Here is a 20,789-nt window from a genome sequence, read left to right as displayed (position 1 = left end):
ATCCATATATGTGTATCTATATATGAATTTATATATATATAAATTCCTCTAGTAACACAATGAATACACTGGCAGGCAATTCTGGTTAATATTATTCAGTGTGCTACTGATAAAATTCAAAGCTACTTTTACTTAACTTATTTATCCACTGTGACTAATGGAATGTCCAGTAAGCCTTTGTCATTTTTGACTGTCCAGCATCTGTCATGTTTTCAGGCTCTCTTCCACCTTCTGAGACAGTGTATAACTCTTCACAGATTGCAGAAATACTAAGTCCCTACCTTTTGTGCAGATCCTTGGCCTGGAACAGGTATGCAGATGAAGCTACCCTAGGTTTTTAGGCAGAAGCTAATGCCCCTAGGAAGAGGGGAGCACCCAGAATCCATTTCGCTAAGGCAGAAGGTAGGGCTGGTAGCTGCATCTAGTTTCCAGGGCAGTAGTGGATGACGGATGCTAGTGCTACCCTCTGTCTTGGATTACTGGAACCGAGGTCCTGCTCTGATGCCTGGCTTTCTGTAATTTCTGGCTGCATGGATTCCTTCTTTGCTTCTCTGGCTCTCCCCTACATTCTTCAGCCACTAATATATTTTTCTACATAGATTAGCTAATTTGGATACATTTGCTTGCCAGTCATAGGATGGATACCAGAGCAGCATACAGGCTGTGCCTTGAAAGTAAACCTTGCTCTTGGTTGCATTTTCTCCAAACCTTGTTCTCTGACCCTCTTGGTGATCTCTGAACTTAATATTCTTTATGTACATCTCTTTTCTAATTAAGTTAATCATAGATGGCTTTGGCTGTTAACAACCACACGTACTGCTGCCAGAAGTAATGATAAACAGTTGGGAGTGCAATGACAAGATGACAAATGTGTTGCTCATTAAAATATATTTATAAAGACATTTTATTATTCATAACTTAAGATTAACTCTAAATTTTGTGCTAATATGAAAAATGTGTATCTAAACGTAATTACAAGTTATTTGGCTTGGCAGAAATGTTTTTGACATTAATAAGGCTCTTTAAGAAAATACTGATTAGATCTTTACAGTGCAATTTCCTACAGTTCAAAAATGATTAATATATAATCCCAGATATTAATCTTTCAAAAATGTTTTCATTGTTGAGAAATATTTTGACCAGAGTTCCTGTCTAGATGTCCAACTTTTGTGTCCAATTATTACATGATTATAATAGTTAAACAACTTTCAAAAGATTGCTTAGAAATATCACATTTATCTATAAAAATGATTTTTCTTCATATTTATCTCAGACTGCACATTTTACGTATTTTTAGCAATTTGATTTTTAAAAGTTGATATCATCATATTAGATCTATTTTTGCTGAGCTTTATTTTGTTAATTTTGTTTTTCTATAGGATTTATGCATAAAACAGTTAACATTCATTAGAGTAAATATTATTTTTTTTGCCTTCTTGTAGTTCAAGTAACATGGCTATAGTTTAAATTTCCATTATAATTTTAACTACAAAATCAATCAATTTTGAAATTTTCTCTGAAATACATAATACATTGATGGGGCCAGAAAATCATGGATTTATGGAGCGACCTCTGCTGCATGAATTTAGTTTTGCGATGTCCTTTATGCTTGTTGCCTGCAGTCACATTTTTTGAAAGGGCCATACCCAAAACTATTCCAGCATTTCATTATTATTAGTGAATTGCTTATCCCCTTATTCCCCTGACTAAATTATAACTTTTTACATAAACACGTGCTTTTCATTCAGGAAAACCTTATCAGTTATTTTATTTAACGTGTCTAATTAAAGAGATAAATTTATTTGATTTCTGATCTTTTACTATCATTGAAATGTCACTAATTTGTTTTAAATATGGAATACAAATAGTTATCTATTCATCTTAATTTATCTTGGTACTCTTTTTATTTCATGAAATTGTTTTGAATATTTCTTCTAGTTCTGGATAAAATCTAGCTATCATATCTTTATATTTTTATATTCAGATTATATCTATTTATATACCATTGAGATTGTACTTTAATTAATATATAGTTTGGAATGTTCTTCTTGTACTACTTGTAAAACATTAGAAGGAATATTTCCCCTAATAATTTTGATAACATCTGGAGGGTCAGCCTTTATTCTGTAGTAATAAAATCATTTATGTCAATGTGAGTTTTTTTTATTCTGAAACAGCTGAGTTTAGTTTGACTATTTAAATAATTATTTGACTTATTAAAGGGCAATTTCAAAAACTTGCATTTATTTTAACATGTATGATCTTGAATCTATGAATTTAAATATTTAAAATTTTCTCAAATTTTAAGTATAATTTTATAATTATTCAATTTATAAATAAAATTCTCAAATGTAGTTTTAAGGGGAATCAATGTATGCTATTTCAGAAATATTTTTAATTAATTTTCTTTAATAAAATACCTTTGTTAACTAATGGACTCCATTTCCTTTAAAAGTTTTTCAATTTCTGACAAAAATATTCCCAAGTTTTTAATATTCAAGTAAATGTAATGAATTAAAATAATAAATATGATGAGTCTTATCTGAAATGTTCCAGTGAGAATACATAGTAAAATTGCATTGCATTTTACTTTTGTACTTGAATTTGGATATCTAGGTGATTATCAGAGTTCTTTTAAATATTCAAATATGCCTTAATATCTGAAACTTTTAAAGTACTCAGATGTCAAATATAATGTATTTAATGCAAAATCGTGCATCATATTCATTTTACTTTTAACAAAAAAATTGACATTTCATGATTTGCTTATTGTTTCCATATTTAACTCTCTTGTTCTAGACAAGAGAGTTAAATAAAAATAAGATGCCAAAATAAATTAAAATGAATAGACAAACAGGCACTAACAACAAAAATTATATCATCGTAAACAACTGGGTTTCATCACCTGACTACGTTTGCTTATCTGTCAGAAATTTTGGTTGGGATTTTAATCTGGAGCTGAAGACGTTAGAGGCAATGCTGTTAAGACTTAGACTTCTATGCAAAACATTTTTCTATGTTAGCTTTGGTTTAATATATTTATTCGGCTAATATTAGGAGATTACATATCAAAGTCCTATAACTGGTGCAAAATTGAAGCAGCTCATATTCCTTGAGGCTAAGCTAACCCTTTTACCAATGCTTTTGTATCTTTTTTCAGTTTTATGGCTTGATTCATGAAAATGAAATTAAGATATCTCTTAGTATGATGCTTAACCATTGGATTGGGTTAAACTAAAATATTTACAGCTAGATCAAAGAGTCGCAAATCTAATAAATACATAAATGACATTGAACTTTTGATTTTGCATGTATTTCCTTGCTAAGTGTGTTTCTAGATCTTTCTAAAGTCATTTCACATCACTGATAGAGATTGAATTGTACATATCAGCTAATTATAACTACAAGTTGTACAATTAGCAACCACAGAATTGTGGTGGCACATGACAATAAGCATCTGTTTAGTAGTCTTAAGCCAGCCGAGGGTTGGCTGATCTAGGCTGGGCTGTGCATGGGGGCCATGATTATGCTCTGGGTCTTGCATCTTCCCAAGGGAGCAGCCAGCCAACACTGGTGTGTGTGTGTTTCTTATGGTAACAGCTGCAACTCAAGGGAGCAAGCCCAGTCGCACAAAACTTTGCTCACCTTTAGCCACATTATGCCCAATCACACATGATATCGGCACATTTTCTATTTTCTAACATACTGCAGGTGACAGTTTTACCATGTGGTTCACCATAAATAACACAGGCCACTATTTTTCCAGCTTCCCATAAGTTTTATCGTCATTTTTCCAGCTTTTGCCCACCATCTGGCCCCAAAGTGAAGTCTACATTTTTTGTTTGTTTATTTATTGTCATTGCAGCATCCCACTTTTAGGTATCAGTTTCTGCATCAGTTTTCTTTTATTGAATAACAAATTGACATAACATTCAGTGGTTTCAAACAACCATTATTTATGTTGCCCATGTAGAAGCAAGGATGCTGGAGTCAGCTGATCCTAGCTGGGTTCAGCAAGGTGACTCCTCTCCAAGCTGTGGATCTAGCTGGTCTTGGCTCCATGGCAGATGTGGGTTCATATCTGTCCCCTGCGTGTTATGCTGGGACAGCAGCTGCCTGCGAGAAACTTCTCACAGTGATGACAGAGGTAGAAGAGAAGAAGCCCAGCCAGAGAAGTTCTTTTCAACCTCAGTTTGATGGGGAAATAGACTGTCCATGGAGGCAGATGGAAGAGAATGAGTATATTTGAATAATAATCTAACCTGCCACACAGAGAGGTGGCTGGTTGCAAATATCAGCATATGCTAATTACAACCCAAAATAAAATAATGACTCATTCTAATGGACATTGTTGGTACAGAAAAAAAGCTAATGGTTGAAACATTAAAGGCCCAGATTTTAATCCTAGTTCTGTCACTAGTTCTACAAATAGATAAATTAATTTATCTTATTTAAAGAATGGAAAAAGATCCCAGTGAAATTTTCTTTTTATAAACAAAATCATAAATAAATTATTTTTATTTCATCAATAAATGATTGACTTCTTAAATTGTTAGGTGGGATTTTTGGTGTTTTTGTAATCTCAAAGGGTACTTCATTTATATTCAATCACAGTATGAAGTTGGATTACCCACGTTAAAATCTGAAACATATATATCCTCCTATGTAAAGAAATAATAGGTATAAGAGGCATTGTAGAGAAATGCATGAATTATATATGAGAAAGCAGATGGACAGTCAATTATCATGATACTGGCAAAGCCAAATTGAATATGTTTAATTTACTATAGATAAATTGACAGAATAACAAGTTAAACCAAGTTTTATTCAACATTTGCAGTTTTTAATAAGCTGGAAAAGTTTTCTTTCATTGTAATGATCACACACAAATAGGAAAAATTAGGAAAATAGAAAAGCAAAAATGGAATACATTTCTAAAATTGTTCAAAAATTATAAACCTACTTCATGCCTTTTATTTTTTAAATGATTTAGAATGCGTGCATCTTTGGAGAAAGAAATAGAACAACTGGAGTCAGCTTTGTCTGTATGGAAATGGAAGTATGAGGAATTGAAAGAATCGAAGGTGAAAAATCTGAAAGAGGTACGGAGACATAAAATGTAAAATAAGAAATGAAATGGAGGTTTTTTTCTGTTTGCATGTGTAATCCAGTGAATTTAAGGCAAGAAGGCTCAACAGAGAAGAGCAAGGGAGGTTCAAAAATTTGATTTCCTCTATAAGAGGAATATTTGAAGTAACATGGCAGCATGGTCTTGTCGAACTCAGACCATAAGAAATCTTGATCTAAACACACATTTTTAATGGTTAACCACAAGACATGAATAATTATCCATCTGGCCTCATTCAAGGGGACTGTGGAAGATGTCTTATTATATTGTACTGGCTACCATGAACATTTTAATGTCATTCTTATATGAACTAAAGCAGTCTGAAAATATCAATTTACCTCAAGTGTATTTAGGCTATTTTTCATGTCTGAAAATACAGTAAGTGTGACTCAGCCACTTGCCTTTATAATTTTCTTCTCTATTTTCCTCAATAAAGTGGTATAATGAACCCTTCCCATTTCAGCAATTTGATATTTACTATTTAAACAATATTTACTGTGCAAGTTCTACCTGTATAGCATTGTGCTACTTAAGTATGTGGGACATAATAATGAGTGAGACAAGCTAAATTCTCCCCAATGGGTGAACATTTGGGGTGTGGGCAATCTGAGTGTTCATCTACAAATCCATAGACATGTGGCCAGGGGTCTGAAGACATTGAGCATTTAAGTCTAAAATGTAATAGTCCCTGAACTGCCTTAATTGTTCTAAAGGATTCTTCCAATTTTTTAAGAAGTGGTAAACCATAATCCTGCTTTATATGTGAAAACCGATATGGATGTTGCTTCACGTTTGTTTCTAGCAAATGCTAAAGTTTGGCGCCCTTTACCTTAAGTGTGCTAAAATTACACAAGGGGATTTCTTGAAAAGGCCATATGCCTTCCTCCTGGAGCATCTGCTGACTTCCCAGTGCCCCTGAGAACCGTTGTTACATCATGTGCAGGCTGAGAAATAGTCAGCTCTGTTAACCCTCTGAGGAAGGTGAACCTGTCTTAACATTCCCAAACAAATTTTATGTTTACAAAACCTTATAAATGAGAAGTAATTTCAGGGATAAAAGTTTAGATTAAGTGTCTTTGGAAAATGCAGCATATCTCAGTGAGGGGTAAAGTAAACCATCAATCTGGATGAAATTTATTCTTCCTGTTATAGATTTATGTGTTAGATTGTAAGAGTGTCTTTGTAATTAGAATAAGTAAATGGAGTTAGAAACCAGAAGGCAGGTTACCAGGGGCTGGAATGGGAGTAGGGAATGCGGAGTTACTGCTTAATTGGTACAGAATTTCTGTCTGGGGTGTGGAAATGCTTTGGTAATGGCAGCACATCTTTGTGAACAAAATTATCAGCACTGATCACGTGGTTAAAAGGGGAAATTTTAGGTTGTATAGATGTTACATAACAATTAAAATAATTGGAAAGAAACATACAGAGGACTACATTCATATATATGGTTTCATACATATATATTCGTGGTTAACACATACATGCATATGTGTATATATGGATTTGTGGTATTTTTATATACAGGTAATTAACTGATCATAACTTTGGGTGTGAACATTGACAATAAATGAATGTTATACAGGAAAAATAGCTTACAAAATAAAAAACAGTGTGGTCGGAATGTATGTGTATATTTTCTATAATACGATGGGCTCAAATTTGATGAAGAAAGCTAATATATATAATTAAGTTGGTCTTAAATTTAATTCAGAAAGAAGCATGCATTTACTATCTCTTGCCACTAGTGTGCAGTGTACACTTGGGAATGTTACTCACTGTCTCCTAAGGGTTCTTTTTATTCAAATAATTTACCATTTACGTGGCAACTGACTTGAAAAATGCCATAGTTTTGAATTGGCTTACAAAGCAATACATACATTTAAAACGTTCAAAGTTTTTTATTCAAAGATGATTTTTGATGGCAAGTAGGAAAAACTCCACTTTAAATTGCTTCACAATACTTTATCGGTGAGAAAAAATAAAACAAAGGTAGCATTATACAATGTAAATTGGGTTCAGATTTTGATGCCCATAAAATATAGATTAATGCATGTGTGATGTTTTTACTAACAGAATGCTGATAGAGTTTTGAGAGCAGAGGAGACCTCAGAATTGTTGGGAAAATTTGTCCAACTATTTAAACTTTTGAGTGAATGTTTCAGTTAGATGAACTTCAAAGCTGGGATATCTCTAACAAATGACAATGGAAGAAATAAGTTTTCATTGTAGATGATAAAAAGGTGTTACAAACATAGATAAAGATTAAAAATATAACTTTATTTATATAGGAGTCTTTTAAAAAATATCTCTTTCCATTTTCTAAGAAGGAATTTGTGATGTTCTTAGAGTATTTTTGGAAAAATTGCAGAGATATTTAAATTATTTTAATAAAATATGATAAAATGTTTAAAAATGTTTAAAATGAAATAAATAAATACTTGAACATGTATGTATTAATATATGCTTTGACTGTTTCTCTTTTTTTTTTTTTGAGTTCATGGTCCGGGAATCTATTTCTCTTTTATAATGAATTATAATTGAACAAGAATTGTATACTACATTTGGAAATGGCATTGTAGAGATAGGATAAGCATAAAATATTCAAAGTCCTCCTGCAGTTGATTGACAATCAAAAGAAGTTGTGTCATGATGCATCCTTTGAAGCTCTATGAATTCTCCTCAAAAAATGTCAATAAATGTCAATAAAGAGCTTCATCTTCACTGTAGCTCTCTATCTTTAAAAGATTTTGGCTAAAATATAATTCTTTTTTTAAATTAAAAACCAACACCTGCCTGGCTAAGAACTGCTGTTGGGAGAGATTAGCAATTTTTAAAGTTGGAAGATGTGCTTAATAGACCAAGATTTAAAAAAAATGTATCTGCTGTGCTTTAGAGGGAAATCATCCTTAAATCACTGACATTTATAGAAGATAAAGTATTGGAATTTAATTGTAAAATGTAAGTATTTTAAAAGCACCCAAGACAATGAGTAGTAGACATAATTATGTTCAAAATGCTGTTCTCCTGCTGAATTTAATACTTATTCAACTTTTCCTTTGCAAGTCTGTATATATTGATTTGGAATTAGGTTATAAATTCCAACTGTGCTGAAACTATCCTTTCTGTTAAATCTCCTGTTCTAGCAAATCAAATGTTCATGTAAGCAGTATTGATTACAAATAACTATGGTACTTTGCTTTAGCAATAGATGACTTCGATTCTTTCCATAATGGAAGAGATCCTTTCCCATGTATGGAGGATACTGCTTACATTTTAAAATTAGTGTCAATCTGAAAAATGGAAAATACCCTTTTCATCTTTCCTTGAAAATTGTGTCCATTTACCTACTATCTTTTAATGAATTTTCTTAATAAATTTCCTATATTCTTGTGATAATCACAGTGTGTCTAATATTTTACGATTCATAATGTTCTTTTATTCATCCATTAAATAAGTATGTATGGAGGCAACAGACATGGTGGGGCTCATTTACAGTGCTTAGACCTTATGCCGAAGGCTTGTTTAATTCTCTCAACACCTTTCTGAGTTGGGGTAATTAGAAGGATAGAATGACTAACTATATGTAGCCAAAATTCTATACCAATAACTTCATATTCAAAAAAGGTAGTATGAGATGGGACATAGTCTACCCATATGAGGTTAAGGTCCTAGAAGGAGGTATTTACTGGAAATAGGTGTTGGATGGCAATTGAGAGCTTACAGTTAATTTTGAAATGCTATCTCTTATTGCTATTCTCGTGTATTAAAGAAATTCCTCCAGAGAAGTAAATTAAAACATTGGTGTGTTTTTTCAATTCTACCTCCAAATTGTATCTCACACCATTTCTTTTCGTCTCTGCTACTTCTCCAGACAGAACTACCATAATCTCTTTGTCCTCTTCTGCTTCTCACCAGTGTTGATCTTTTCTATGTTATTTTCCATCCAGAAACAGAGTAGTATTTCAAAAAAATGAAATTTGGGCCATATTGCCCCTTTGCTTAAACCCCTTCAGTGACTTCCTCCTGAATTTACAGCACAGCTGCCTTCCACATCCACCTGGCTACATCGTCAGATGCTGATGGGCACATCTAATTGGAAGGAAATTTAGGAAATGCATTTCCAGTTGTATACCCAGAATTCATGAGACAATGGATATGTAAGCATCTAATTAGTTTCTGCCTTTGGGCCTAACTACAGTAGATAATATAATACAACTTACTTATTAATATACCTTAACAAATATATTAATCTGTTGCCTTTATAATTTCTGATAAATGTAGTTTGAAGAGTTTGGCTTGTCTTTAAGTGTAGGTTGGCTTCCTAGTCCTGCACCCCATATGAAAGAGCTCAGCTTACACAAACACAATTGCGTTGGACTGACAGAAGCTTTTATCACATGGAACCCTGTCATTATAAGACTTGTGTCCTGGAAGAAGAGAGCAGATGTTTGCTTTCTGCAGCCATCTCTCTCCTAAAGGATGGGGGAGAGAGCTACATGTGCCCAGTTCCCTAAATCTGATAACTCCTTCTTCCTCCCCGGAGAGACCTGGAGTCTTAGGCGAACTGCTGGATACCCACACGGAAAGATACGTTGAGTAGAGAAGAAGCTTTCTCGCTTTAACATCTGCCACCACCACCTACATGAATTCATGTCTGCAATGCCTCCTCTCACCCCTCCTTGCCTGCCCCCCGTCCACACTGACTTCTAATTTGCCGATTTTCATTCACTCTTCAAGCGAACACGAGTTTTTCCTGCTCAGTGCCTAGGTTCATGCTGCTTCCTCTGTCTAGACTGATCCTACACAGCTCTTTCTAGAACAATAACACACAGCTCCTTCTCCCTCCTACTGAGCAGTCACAGCTTGCCATTGGCTTCTGTTTACACATGACCTCATTAAAAAGGAATTGTTTCAATACAGAAGATGCTTCCTTTGCTATTTTCCCTCATCTCTATGTGTTGCATTTTACAAGACCTTATCAAAACATGCAGTTCTTTTTGTGTTTATTTTCCGTATGTCTTTCCCAATGACATGCCATTGTGTATCCAGGGCTGAACAAATGTGCTTAATAATCTGTAGTGAAACTTAAATAAATGAAACACTATACCCACACTCTTTTCTTCCTAGCTGTCTATGCTTAGGTTTCTTATTTGGCTATGGCTGAATTTTTAAGGCAAACTTTTGGGCTCCTAGTCCTGCCTTTTATTATTTTGATGAGGCGACTGACTCATATCCCTAAGTGTTTTAGATTTTCCTGAACACTAGAGCTAATCTTCACCCCTGAAGTTCTATCCATGATGAAAATCTGTTCAGCTTTTTCTTTGCACAGGACATAAATTAGCTTATCAAATTATACAAAAGAGGACAAATAGGTGAAACAAATTCTTTTTGTAGAATAAAGACAAATGGTATACAAATTTAGTAGTAATTGAGAAATGCGAAATAAAACAAAATATTTCATTTTTTCCCCATGTTGCCATGTTCAAGAAGGAAAACAGTATCGGTTTGTACTTTAGGTGAACCTTCAAGCCTGTGTGAAAAGTGTGGAAAGCTATTTAACATTTTCAAAATTCACAATTTCCCTATTCTTAGGCTCTGAAATTCCACCGCTAGGAATCTACCGGAGATAGTTAATTGGGCAGTTAGTCATAGAGATAAGTAGAAGGGTATTCGTTGTAGGCTATAGATATATTAACGAACAAATGTTTTAATAAATGAATCAGAGATCGTCACCAGTTCTATTACAACCAAGCTTGAGTAATAATTTCGATAACGCAGCAGCCACAGGGTACATCAAAGCAGGGAGAGGCCCAGGTATGGAGGTGGCCCCAAGGTCCTTGCTGCATGCTCTTCCCCAGGGCAGGTGAGCACCCACGGACTCAGCCAGGTGCAGCAGTCTGGTCTCACAAGTGGGGACTATGTGGTCTACAAAACTTCTTTATTTTCTTTCCCAGCTGACAGGATGCCCGTGTCTCAGAAATCCAAAGGTTCTGTTTTCTGTTTTCTTTTTTCCCCTGAAACAGAGACATTTGGTTCAGAAAATTCCATCAGTAAGGATCCTTCTCTTACCAACAGCAGTAGTCTATTTCACCTGGACAGCCACTTTTCCTACTGAGAAGGAGATGGCCTCAGGTTACCTGCCTTCTTTTTTTTTCCCCAGGGGTATTCCTACTTCAAACCCATGGTGAAAATATTTTTGAATCACATTTCAGGCATTTTTAATTCCTTTCTTACCAATTTATAATGCAAAAGCTTGGGAGACAAGCTTTTAGCCAATAGGCTAAACAATGAAAGAATGCAGCAAATGAGCAAATGTGTATACACTGACTCAAAACGTTTTGATCATATATTCTGGGGTGAAAAAATCAAGATGTATAACAGGAGTACCTAATATTCCATTGAAAAAATCATCTGTGATATTGTCCATCCTTTTTAAGTGCATTAGATACCATTTTATATTCTATAAACTTCCTGTTCTGTTTTGTTTTTATAATTATTACTTATTATTATATAATTTAAGCCTAAGAAACCTAGGGCCAGGAGTTCATCATTTATTGGGGTTTGGACAGAGAACACATTTTTATTTAATAACAAGATACAGTAGATTGAATGGAGAATATAGTCGGGAAATGGATGGTGTGTGCCATGTGAAGAATGGAAGTTAATATTGAAGTCCCTGTGAGTTATTATTTTTAGAATAGATAAGTGAATGAATAAAGGCTTATACTTTCTGGCTTTCATTCAGTATCTCAAGAAATTTAGGTTTAGAATCTGTGTAATGTGCAAGGGGTGAAATCAATAGATTTTCTACTCGGACACTTTGTGCATTGAAATGTACCCAAAGATAACTAGACAAGACAATAATACCAGTTGCCATTTCTGCTGAGGAAATAAAATCCAAGACAGAAAGCAGAGCAGAGGAAAGAATAATTTTAAGCCCAGAATGGAGATAAGCAACATGACCATTTATTTCCTTGGTTTGTTAGGATATCTGAACCAAAAGCAATATAAATGATGATAAATTCCTGTCATCCTATCAGGTTTAGACTATCTTTATTTAGAGGATAGTTTATTTTGATTATGGGCATGCTAATTTTAAAGTTTTATAACCACAAGCATTCTTTGAAGAATAGCATTAGCTGCCAAAAGACAAAGCTTGAAAAATCACCAATAAAAGTTACATAAATTTTACATAGGACAGATAAAATCCAAAATTTAAAACAACTTTTCTGTGGTTAGTTCACTAGTATACTCTGAAATAGTGCATTTATTTAGGCATTAAATAATGTGGCAACTGTAATGGAAATCTGTCATGTGTCAAAGAAGAGAGAAATATTCAGATTCTCTCGGGTAAGAGGGAGGAATAGTTAAAAAAAAAAAAAAAAAGTACTCAGGAAATTGAAAACAAACCCAAATAAATAGCCACCCAAACCAAAACTAAACAGAAGCAAAGAAGCAAACTGAAAGCAGGAAATCACCATTGTAGTCAAGCAGAGGCTGGGACAGGGGGTCTTAGCTTACCAAGTCCATCAGCACACCTCAGTAGATTTTAGTCCTCTATTTCTGGTTTTTCAGCCTCTCTTTATTTCATTATTATCCCTGCTGAGCTGAATTCTTGTCTCAGACTATTTCTTAAGCCACTGGCCACCTTCTAGACAGCACATGTGGGTGAGTTGCAGTCGAAATTGTGTCCAGTACAGCAGGTCAACTTTGGCATGTAAGGAGTTTGATTTAGCTACTTTGATGGCAGCAGGGCTGTGGACATGGTGGAAACTTGGTGCTTGACTGACCCTCCTCCAGGGTAGAGGTCCATTCTAATGAATGTCTGTACTTTTAATAATTGTTAAAGAATCACAAAGACAGAAGGTTTCCTTAGCTCGTGTGTTTGCAGCAATCATATGGAAGAATTGGAGAAACAGACTACCTACTGGAACAGACGATCTTCTTTGAAGTGCATTTTAGAATGTGTAATTGTCACTTAAGATCATCTTAAAGAAATTTCTTCCTTTGTAATATACTTTTGAAGTTATGATCAAAGCCAGTGGAAAGTGTAATTCCATATTTATGTGAAAAAAACTTCTAATGTATACAAAACGAGGTGCTGGTGAAATCTTAGAAGGGTTCTCAGATGGATATCATGATTACAAAAAATAATAACCCCTTAATTATTGAATTAGCAAAATCTACCAGGAAAAGGTTTTAAGAATATGTACATCCAGGTCCCTCCTTGAAGATTTTGATTTACTCAGTTATGGCTGCTTCTCATATATCTGTATCTGAAAACTCATCATTCTTGTGTACATCCCAATTGCAACTTCTGCACTCAAGCTCCAGATTGCAGGGCTGAATGGGACCATGGAGACTCCAAAGACCAGCCTTATTCCAAGGGCCATACCTTGACCCAGGTCTTCTCACTACAAGACCAGCTTTCTCTCCACTTAACTGTTTTTAATGCCATTGCCAGTTTTTTGGCATCAAGAGAGCTACATGTGCTCTTGGTTAGTAAGTTCAGCTTTGAAGTGAAGCATGTACTTTATTTAACTTACTCTTCATGACTGTAACCGAGAAGTTAGGATTTAAGGGATGGTTTTGGTTGCTCAATCATTAAATAGATATTCCTTTTTATTTTCTGGTATATTAGAAGAGACAGAGGGACATACCTGAAATCTTTGAACTATAATCCAGCAGCTTTGATCTCTGATGATGATAGTACAGCCTTTGTCTTGTGCCCTTGTGATTATAAAAGCCTTATGACTGATCTTCATTTGTATCCATTTTATTTTATTTTACTTTATTTTATATTTTGCCTTTGGAGTCTTGTGATCACTAAAGACAGCCCCTAATGTGTTTAAATGAAGGGCCATGGGTCAGCCCAGAACTAACCCGCCCCAGTTCCAAAGTTCTCTTATGACTGAAATCGGATCTAACCAAAATGGGCTCGTCTGACAGGCACAGTAGCTTAGACTTTAACCTAGAAGTGATCTATCCCTCATTAGAATACTAAAAATCACCCATCATCATATTATGGCTGCCATTTTCTTATGTACATTCTATGACTAAGCATATGATCAATCGGCACATGCTCAATAACCAGATCACCTCTAATTACGTCATCTGGAGGCATTGTGATCATTATCCTAAAATCTGCCCATCTTTTCACACTATAAAATAATCAGAATTACTGCAGTTTGGGGAGACAGATTTTGGGGCCAACAGGCCATCTGATTTCCTGCTTCATGTCTAGCCATAAACTCTGTCTTTGAAAACCGGGTGCCTCAGGAACTAGTCATTTGAGTGCATTGGGCAGAAAACCCACCACTATTGTCTGGTAGCATAGCTATTTGTAGATATGACTTAAAAATAATTTCTATATGTACCAGATAAAAGATTGTGCTAGCATAGCGATACTTGATACTATATTGACTTAGTTATTTTGAACTAAACCACTTTCAGTTCTATAAACAAGAGACGTGATCTCTCCTCTGTAGAGGCAGATTTATAGTGGAACTAAAGAAGCTTATGTTCCAGACCCCTCTTCTGCCTGAGCTCTTTCTGGGACCCCTGTGGCAGCCCTAGCCAGATGTATATGGTCATACTTTTGCACAGTTCGCAAGAGTCAGATAATTTGGGCACAGTTGTTTAAGCCTCGGTCTCTTTCCATTCTCAGTTCCTTTCCAGCACCCTTGCCCTCTTCTCTGGTAGGCATGGAGTAGCTGTGGAGTTATTTGGAATCTTACCAAGTTGACATTAGATTAGAAAACATATAGTTTGTATTGTTAAATGCATGGTAAGGACCTGTCTAAAGCAAAGGCCAACTTATCTGTGTGTGTTGAATGTAATCATACATACCTAAGACAAGCTATCTGTGAGACAAGTTATCTGAGATTCACCAACCTTGCACAATTGGTAGGATGTTCTGAAATTCTTTGAACCTGGGTTTTTTATTATTATTATTTTTCTTTACTTTATTACTCATCTACCCATACCTGGATAAAGGGAATGCCAGTCACAAGGTTTTCACAATCACATGGTCATGTGATAAAAGCTATAGAGTTATACAATCATTATTAAAGATCAAGGCTACTGGATTACAGTTTAACAAGTTCAGGTATTTCCTTCAAGCTATATTGATACCCTAGAAACTAAAAAGAATATCTATATAATGAGTCATTAGTCATAATCCTTTGTTACAACTTAATTTTTCAGTTACACCACCTCCCTCTCCTTTGATCATTATTTCAATCTTCAGTGATATCTGGGCAATGGCCATTTTAACTTCATGCTGGAAAGGGGTGGTGACCTTTTGGGGTAGAGGAGTGAATCTGGTCGATATTCTTGGAGAGACTGTTACCTCTGAGTAATTTGGCACATGAACAATCTGAAGGTCTTAAGTTTCAGAAAAACTAAACTTACCAAGAAAAACTTTTATAGAGTTTTGATAAAGCCCTGGGTATTCTCTAGGGTTTTCAGCAATACTGTTGATTGGGGTGTGGCACACTGTGTCAATTTGCAATATTTCGCTGAAGCTTGCATAAGAGCAACCTCCAGGATGACTTCTTGACTCTATTTGAAATCTCTTAGCCACTGAAACTTTATTTTGTTTCATTTCTTTTCACCCTTTTGGTCAAGAAGGCATTCTCATTTCCACAATGCCAAGGCTAAGCTCATCCTTGGGAGTCACATCCCACATTGCTAGAGAGACATGCCTGGAAGTCATGTCTCCCATGGGGCAGAATAGCAATATTTTAATATTCCTTCATCAACAGTAACAAATGTGCCACAGTAGTGTTAGGGGTCCATAATAGGGGGATGTAAGGAGTATGAATTTTTTTTTAATAATGAAAATGTTCTAAAATTGATTGTAGTGAGGAATGCACAGCTATGTGATGATACTGTGAGCCATTGATTGATTGTGTACTTTGGATGGATCATATTGTGTATGGATTTATCTCAACAAAATGAAGTTATGATACAATTCTGGAGCTCTCAGATGCTGGGGCAGCAGGAGTAATGGGTTTCATGGGGATCATGTGAGGATGCAGGGGAGTGGCACCTAGCATGGTGCAGTCATTAGAGTCTGAGAAAGGAAGAGCTGCAGAGTTTGGCCAGAGGCCTCTGTGTCACTGGCTGAGACGCAGATTGCGGAGCTGCTGCCATTGCCACCACCGCTCTTCCAAAGTGAACAGGCTGTTGATGTTCTGGATAGGCTGTGGGGTCAGTCCTGTGCGGTGCATGGCATCACAGGCTAACGACGGGGATTCCAGGAGTCATGGCACCTGGGGTGAGGCCAAGCCCTAAGCATAAGGTGGGAGGCTGTTGTTTGAATCCATGGCAGTTCACTTTCTTTTTGGCAAACCAAAGCCCCTTGTTGTGGAACCTGCCCTCAGCACTCGGTCTTTTCCCTGGAGCATCACCGCTGCCCTCTTGTTTGCAAGTCCCTTAACTCCTTGGGTTGTCTTCATATACTCTGAGAATAAATGACTCTGGAGCCATTGACTCAAGCAAACCAGGTCCAGGCACTGCGGTCTGGGCTCCCACTGAGCCTGGGTCTTGATTTCCTCAAAACCAGGACTTGTGTCTGGGGTGAATAAGTTTTGTTAGTTAGCGTTCCAGTCCCTTATAAGTCTTCAGTTTTTAACTCAATCTAAGTTTTTGCTTAACCTACTATATTTTTCTTCATGTGACCTCATTGTATTAACTCCATTAGCTGCTCCTTTCTCAGGGAAAAATGGAGCTTTTTTGTCTCAGCATCATTCCCCAGTTTGCAAATTGTCTCCTTTTGATAAGTAAATGGTTTCTCTTTTCTAAACTTTAAAAGTTTTCTTATATCTGACAATAGACAGTGGAATGTACTTTGGATTTGTTTCTCATGTGTATCTAGGCAATACTGAAGTTCTCACTTCCCAGGAGCATGCTCCATCATGCGCCATAGTTTTAAATGAAAAGTCATATGAAATATAATTTTCCAGCTTATCTGTATTTGCAGGGTAAAAACTTCAAAGGGTAATGTAAAGACCGAGTGGGTCTGGGTGTTAGGCTGCAGGTTTATTTATCCCAATTATTCTTAACTAAAAAAAAAAAGATACATTGTTCTGGAAGAAAGAATACCCTATAAAAATTGATACTACAAAATCATTGTTATACTAAAAGTCAATCAATGTAGCTGCAGTAAAAAAGGTCTAGATTAATTATTAGTAGTTATTACTAAAGCTTTATATTAATTTCTGCATTTTGTGATTTTTGTGGTATTTGTCAGGTTTTCAAAATTTATTAATTGTTGCGTTTTGTTTACTCATCCTAAATAAATGTTTATGTTCATCCCTACTTTTGTTTTCTTTGCTCAAATCGTAAAAATTCAGACTCCATTGAACCTGCACTTGTTCCTCTGACCTCCCTTTGCATGGCGCACACAGAGCAGCCAGGCGTCTTGCTCCTCCGAGGTGCCGCTCTCCCAGGCTCACACGGTCACCACGTCACTAACTATAAGTGCCTTCAGGGTTTTGTCCCTTCCTGTGGACAGTCATCACACCGAGTGTGGAGACAAGCGCGTTGGCGTCCTTGTGAGCAGGTCGGCTGAAGGTCTGCGTCTCGGCAGTGTCGGGCGGTGATAGGAGGCAGTAGTGCCGCGGCTGCGCGAGCTGGGGGAGCCGGCTCCCGATGGGGGGTCCACTTACCCTTTTCTGACTTTTTTCCCCCCCACTCCATGAGTTGGCTTCTGCTGACTCCAGATATCTACAAAAAGGCATCACATCCCACAGAAGAAAAGTGGCTTTGTCAGCTATGTAGTGGAGAACATTTGCACAGGTCAGACTCTCTGTCCCCCAAGACGCGAGGTCCACCATATGTTAGAGGAGAGTAGGGAAACTTTAACAGATATCAAATCACTGAATTTGTCCAAGATCACACATGGTGGGTAGTTTCTAAGGAACTCATCCATAAAAAGTAAGCTCCAACCCATACACAAGTGTAAGTACCATTTCAATATTGGCAGAAACAGAGGCTGAGGAGTGTGAAATTCCCTACTTTGGATCACACTGTCATTGTGAAACTATGAAACCGGTAGAGAAGGGAATGAGCAGACTTACTGACTCTTCCTAAGAGAGATATGCCAAGTGAATGGAATGACAAATTAAGGGAAGGTTTGAAACTCCTGCTCTGTTTCATCTGATTAAGAATGCTCTAAACAGAAGTTCTTTGAGACTTAAAATTAAATTAGAAGGGGTAACTTCTGAATTTTTTTTTACATGTTTCAACATCTTTATTGATACATAATTCATATTCTATATAATTCATCCATTAAAAATGTACATTTCAGTATTTAAACATGTTCATAGAATTGTATAACTATCACGACAGTAAACTTTTAGAGCATTTTCTTTACCCCAATATGAAACTTCATACACATTTCTCTCCAAACCCTGATCTCTAGGCAACCACTAGTTTAATTTTATTGCTATAGATTTGCTAGTTCTGTATTTTTCATATAAGTAATGTAAGGTATTTCAAGACTGTCTTCTTTCACTTTACATAGGTTTTTGGGCAGTGTCTGTAATCTGTGCGCGTAGATTTTTCTGTTCAAGTCCAGTGAAAAATAAACCTTATGCTGATTTTTTAAAAATGAAAGTCCATATACAATAGAATATTAGGAACTGTAATTTTCTGGTTCCTATAAGAAAAATGTTAACATTCAGGTATTTAATGTGTATCTGAGGCAAGAGACCAAAATTTTTAAAAGTTATTTTTCTTAAATGAAAACTTTGGTTTTAACAAAAGTACAGACTACTATCTCATGCTTAATAGCCCGAGTCTGAAGACAAAGAAATACATTTCAATTTCTAAGGCTTTACAGAAATATAAGATCTTTCATGCATACCAAAATCGAGCCTAATTTTTTACTGATGATGCTGAATCACATATTTTAGTTCCTATAAGATGTGTTCAAATACAAACATTTAATTTTTCCTAGTTTTATACTGTAGTAATTATATTCAGCTTTAGCCAATATTTAATTAAGAATTAAATCATTCTAATCCTCTAAAAACCTTGTTTACCTACAAGGAAAAACCTAAAACATACTTTTTCCCCAAAACATTGATTTCCTATGATTTCAACTTCTTTGTGAGCTAAAGGACTGGCCTGGGGAGGGGGTGGGAAAGAGAATTTGGTGAACAATAGTCTATTTAGTTTAAAAATAATTTAAATGATATTATTTTCAGAAATGTATCTTGAAGATGTTTCACTTGATATTTTCCTAAAATCACAATAATTCTCCATTTGTTTTATATCCAAATTTATTTAAAAGATCTAGTATGGATGAAAATAAAGAGCACCTTGTCTTTGGGCCCATTTTCAGCTTCTAATCTTATTTACTGTGAATATTGAGAAAGCATATTTTGTAATCTTTTCAAATATTGCACTTATTTTTCATTATTTGAGAAATAAATAAGCTCATATATCTTCTTTGCAAATAGAAGTGTGCAAAACATGATGAATTCATGTATTTTATCAAATTTGAAAAATTTTTAGACTTTTTTTTCAACTATATTTCTTCTCCTGCCCTTTGGGACACGGACTCCAATTACATATATATTAGACTGCTGGAGGTTGGAAGTTGTCCCACACCTCACTTTCTTTTTTGTTTTCCCCACAACAGTTTCTTCTTTTCTGTGTTTCATTCTGTGTGTCATTCATTCATTTTCTCTGTGTTTCATTTCATACTTTCTAATGTATTTTCTTTATTCCAGTCCTCTGATCTTTCTTTCTGGCAGTGTCTAATCTGCTACTTATCTCATCCAATGTTTTTTTATTTCAGACATTATAGTTTTTATCTGTGATGATTTAATTAGTATCTTTCTATGTCTTTAGTATCTTGACTTAAAATGTACAATCCTTCCTCTAGTTTCCAGAGTAAGTGGTGAACAAAAGTGATGTTGCCTTTGTCTATTAATTCTATTATCAGTGTTATTTCCGGGGTAGGTTCAATTGATTATCTCCTCACTCTGGGTCCTGTTTTCCTGTTTGCTTGACTTGTCATTTTGGATTGGATGCCTGACATTATGAACTTTACCTTGTTGGGTGCTGGGTATTTTCATATTTTATTTACAGCTATTGAATTTTGCTCTGAGGTCTAGTTTTACATGTAAACATTTTGTTTCTTTGTGTCTTAAAGCTTTTAGACCTTGTAACATGAAAGTAGAGCTGCATTAAGTTTAGGGCTAATTTTGCCTCCATTCTGAGGCAAACCTTTCCAAGTACTTCACTGAATGGAGCATGGGTAGTGAGGTTTCCATTCTGCCTGGTGGGAATAGGAGCCATGACTAGCCTTGTTTGAGTCCTGGGATTGTCTTTTCCTTTTGGGTGTTATTCCCTCGCCCACATGCACTATAGTACCCTGCTGGACTCATGGAGTCCTCCAGGCTTCTCTTGAGCGGTTTTGTCTACTCCGGTCTTCTTCTTCGCAAACACAGTGTGCCGTAGCCTCCTGGGACTCCCAGACTATCTCCTCAAAACTGGAAGACCCCCAGCTCTTCTTTACTGCCTCTCCCTGCTCCGTGAGCTAAAAGCTCTCTCCAGGCAATATGCTGGATGATTGCAGGGCTCTCTTTGCTTTCCATCTTTCAGCAAATGCTATCTACCATTGCCTGATTTGCAGCGTCTT

At 35.7% G+C, this 20,789-nt stretch overlaps 1 protein-coding gene across 5 annotated transcripts in view; it reads left to right on the top strand.

Moving 5' to 3' along the window:
* Nucleotides 1-20,789, top strand: part of CCDC102B (coiled-coil domain containing 102B) — a 316,475-nt gene that overhangs the window by 48,744 nt on the left and 246,942 nt on the right. For all 5 annotated transcript variants that reach the window (XM_077135262.1, XM_077135264.1, XM_077135261.1 and 2 more), the window contains exon 4: nt 4,994-5,102. In XM_077135262.1, the coding sequence (XP_076991377.1) occupies nt 4,994-5,102 (109 nt within the window). The remainder of the gene's footprint in view (nt 1-4,993; nt 5,103-20,789) is intronic.

The sequence above is a fragment of the Tamandua tetradactyla genome, chromosome 18 (assembly GCF_023851605.1).
Source record: "Tamandua tetradactyla isolate mTamTet1 chromosome 18, mTamTet1.pri, whole genome shotgun sequence".
Lineage (NCBI taxonomy): Eukaryota > Metazoa > Chordata > Mammalia > Pilosa > Myrmecophagidae > Tamandua > Tamandua tetradactyla.
The sequence above is the reverse complement of the archived record's forward strand: the minus strand, read 5'-3'. Positions and strand labels throughout refer to the sequence as shown.